Consider the following 3923-nt stretch of genomic DNA (forward strand, 5'->3'; position numbering starts at 1 on the left):
ATCCTCCTCCTCTCGTGAGTGCTCAGTACTTTGATGTGTCGTGCTGACTAATCAACATCCCTGCACTCAGCAGCCAATCAAACCGTTCCAATGTTAGAAAACTTAGCGATAGTACATTATAGACTAGGGGTGTGCCAACTCGCGACCGCGAGTTGTACGTTGAATTATGGGTATCAAATAAAATTTAATTCTCCCTCTACAATCATGAGGGGCCTTCGGCCCCATCCTCCTCCTCTCGTGAGTGCTCAGTACTTTGATGTGTCGTGCTGACTAATCAACATCCCTGCACTCAGCAGCCAATCAAACCGTTCCAATGTTAGAAAACTTAGCGATAGTACATTATAGATAGTACATTATAGACTGGCCACACAGCGATCACTATCCAATGTCTCAATATTTACATGTCAAGCAATAGCTTACCTAAAACAGATCTTAATTGGCCAGATAGCTGTTGACATTCTTACATAATGCGTGAAAAATCGAAAGGAACTACATGCACGTAAGTGATCTGCTAACTACAGTAGTGGTCATTCATTCTTCAACCAAATGAATTCAACATAATCTCGGGTTAAACACCCCTATTCGCACTGAGCCGTAAATACGAGAATGACGCTCGAAATCGGCTTTGTCCGTTTGAAATATTTTGTCGGACGAGCCTCCGTAGGGCTAGCTGGTGAGCAATACTTCAGACACTAAGGCACATGGGGCTCAGCGAGCCTCTTGAAATTAGAATGGGGCAAGTTACAAGCTTTGAGGAGAAGAGGGGGGGGGGGGGGTATAAATAGCCTGTATCTCGAGAGACCAGGCTGGATATGCGGAGTGATAGTGGCTCGGTTTTTAGCGACTTGTCATTTTCCGCTATGTCTGTGGCACGAGGAATGTTGTCTTTTTTGCGAAGATCATAAGGTGCTTTAAACGTCACTGTTGTTCTTTTAAAGTTTTGCGGATCGCGTTATTATAATGAATTTCGGTGTTCCAAAGAATGCCTGCGCATTCTGCTGCTGCTGTACAAAAGGAAGCGGTGGGTTGATAAGGATATTTTGTCGTGTGCCTGCTTCACCGGACCTGGGATGGGTATGCAATGGATGGCATGCCGATCGCCCATTCGCATCTATTGGCATGCCTGAGAAATAAAAGTTTGTAGGGCTCAATATCGTCTCTTCCGAAATAAACGAAGTATCGACTAACCTTTCCTAGATTATTTACTACCTCTTCCAGACGCATCTTCTCATCTTCTATCAAACCTTGAAGGGGTCTTGGCTAAAAATAGTAGTCCACCCATGTGGCGCATGCCTACTAGTGTAAACACCACTCTAGAGTACTCTACTAACCATGCCGCCTACGCCCCAATCATGCTCATGCTACCGGCATCCTGCAGTTGGCCCTTATTATTTACCGGAGCAGAATAATACCATACAATTTCTGCCTGCCCCTCTCAGCACCTGCGCATTGAGGAATAGATTACCGGACCAGCCTCACTCGACCTGTAAAGCAATGTCATCTGCCCTGTCCATCTCTTTGTAGACTGTCTTTCCCTTTGATCCCACGTTTACTTTACTTACTTTCACACCTACTTGATCAACTGCATGTGAAATATATCCCTAGCTTTGGGAATCTTGAATTTTTCTTTCTATTTCTCTTCCTCGAATTTTTATTTTCAAAAGGCGAAACCTTGCAATAGTCATGCGATTGAATATCTTGCGGCGAGGTGAAGGGTTAGGAGGAAGAGGATCGGAAAGTGGTTTTGGTGGTGGTAGGGTCGGGGCCTTCATGATTTGTCTGTTATGGGGGACTACGGCGCTGGGTATGAAGATCGATACAAGGCAACTAGGAAAGAGGGAACCAGAACCACAGAGAGTGCGGGTAACAAAGTGGGTTACTGTGACTATGCATGGTGGATGGAGAGTAACAGAGTATTCAACAACAACAATTACGCCAACTGCCACTGCAAAGACAGCTATCGTCACGTTGACAAGCATTATCACGACTGGAACGACAGTAACGAATACTGTTACAGCTACAACTACTACTGTGACGCCGACAACAGAGACTACCACTACCACTATTGAATCAACCGCCCCAACAACGACTACTACGACTTCTACTGCACAGATAGCCACGACTTCTACTTCTGCTTCTGCTCCTGCTTCTACTTTTACTTCTGCTTCTGCTTCTACTTCTCAGATAATTGAAACCACTAGCGCAAATCTAAATACAATAGTCGCAACAACAACAACAACAACAGCAGGTGCAGGGACACCGGTATCACAATCTGGAGCAGTATCACAATCTGGAGCAGCATCACAACCCGGAGCAGTACCACAATCTGGGGCAGTATTACAATCTGGTGCAATAGTGGCAGCAGTTGGTGCGGAAACACCGCCGGCAAAACATGTGAACATAGCTACAGTCACAGACATCGTCACTGGCGCTCCCCTATCTACCAGCACAGTCATCGAAATCGTCGCCCCAACTACTACAACAAAGTCCTGGGGCCAAGGCGCGCCCGTCCTGCGGCGCCAGGACGCACAAGAGACCATAACCCTTACAACAACCAACTGGGACTGGACAGACGGAGTAACAACCTCCACAGTCACCGTCTATGCAACCCCCACAGATGCCCAGACTAATACGGCGGTACCTATGACGGTAACAACAACTATGATATCGACCCAGGTCAGCACATGGACAACCCAGCAGACAGTAACAGCAACCGCAACCCCCTCCACATCCGCAACGGTGGTGCCATCAACAATTGTAGTGGACGATACACCAACTATTGGGGGCGCGAGTCCCAAAACGCCAAATGTGGAGATTATAGTCGGCGCATGTTTCGGTGCGCTGGTAGGCTTTATTGGGATCTTTGTGCTGGCATATCTATGGTCCAAAAAACGGCGGGATGGGGATCTCAGGAAGGAATCAGTGGGTTTCTCAAATGGAAGTTTCCTTAGATCCAGTCCGGGAGCCGGTTCAGGCGTCAGAGGTAAGCATCCTCGCACTCTTTTATGAAATACACCACATCTAACATCTCTTGACTACTAGGAATGATCGGATCTCTCCGACGTGGACCCTCCACCAGATACAACAACATCCCTAGCGGCGAGTCCATGCCCAACATGTCCCCCCTACCAGCTCCCCCGCACAGCCCTCCCCCGCAGCTCCCGCAGCTCCGGGTCATGCCGCCCTCAGGAGAGTTCAACTACGAGTACACTTTTGGCTCCCCAGTGTCTTCGATTGGTGAAGCGCAGTTACACGCGCTGACTTCCGGCGCAATCAGTCCGCCGGTAATGGAAAACCAACAAGATGAATTGTTTTTTAGTCTCGCGCGCCAGGAGAGTTCGCAGCCGCCGTGGAGTTCGCCCGTGGTAGAGCAGATAGCTGTGGCAGAGACGGTGGTCAGCAGCGTGAGTGCACAGAGTGCACAGAGCGCACAGAGCAATGAGCCGACAGCTTCAACAGTATCAGGGACACAAAGCCCGATGAGGAAGCCTGTACCGACAGCGACGGATGATTTAGTTTCGCCTTGATCGGAGGGAGCATCGTTGTACAATTTGGGTTTTTTTCTTTTCTTTTTTACGTTTTTACTTTGGCGCTAGGTTAATAGATTTGGTATGGGCTTTGGTTTTTTTTCTCTTTCTTTCTGTAACTATATGGCGACGGTGTTTTTTTATTCCCTTTCCCCATTCATGCTGGATATGGGAGTTTTTTTTTTTATCATTTTTCTTGTTTTTTCTTTCGTTCCGGGTACGTATCACGACAATTAATCTTAGCAACGTTTTTCTGCTCTTCATTCCTTCCTCTTTTCTTTCTTTGTATCTATCTACATACCAACATTCTAGCCGGTTCGATATAATATACCGTGCCATACTATCTCTTTTCTATATGATTATCGTACACTTACCACTATCTTCCCCCGTTCGTGC

At 47.2% G+C, this 3923-nt stretch overlaps 1 protein-coding gene across 1 annotated transcript; it reads left to right on the top strand.

Annotated features, from left to right (window-relative positions):
• Window positions 1-1683: 1683 nt before the first annotated feature.
• Window positions 1684-3527, top strand: H6S33_005504 (uncharacterized protein; the record flags this gene model as incomplete). The annotated part of the gene is made up of 4 exons (XM_044836857.1): window positions 1684-1998; window positions 2185-2983; window positions 3043-3205; window positions 3278-3527. 4 exons carry the CDS (start codon window positions 1684-1686, stop codon window positions 3525-3527), a joined length of 1527 nt encoding a protein of 508 aa, XP_044698813.1.
• Window positions 3528-3923: the final 396 nt, after the last annotated feature.

This window comes from Morchella sextelata (genome assembly GCF_020137385.1).
Source record: "Morchella sextelata strain SCLS chromosome Unknown scls_2, whole genome shotgun sequence".
Taxonomy (NCBI): Eukaryota; Fungi; Ascomycota; class Pezizomycetes; order Pezizales; family Morchellaceae; genus Morchella; species Morchella sextelata.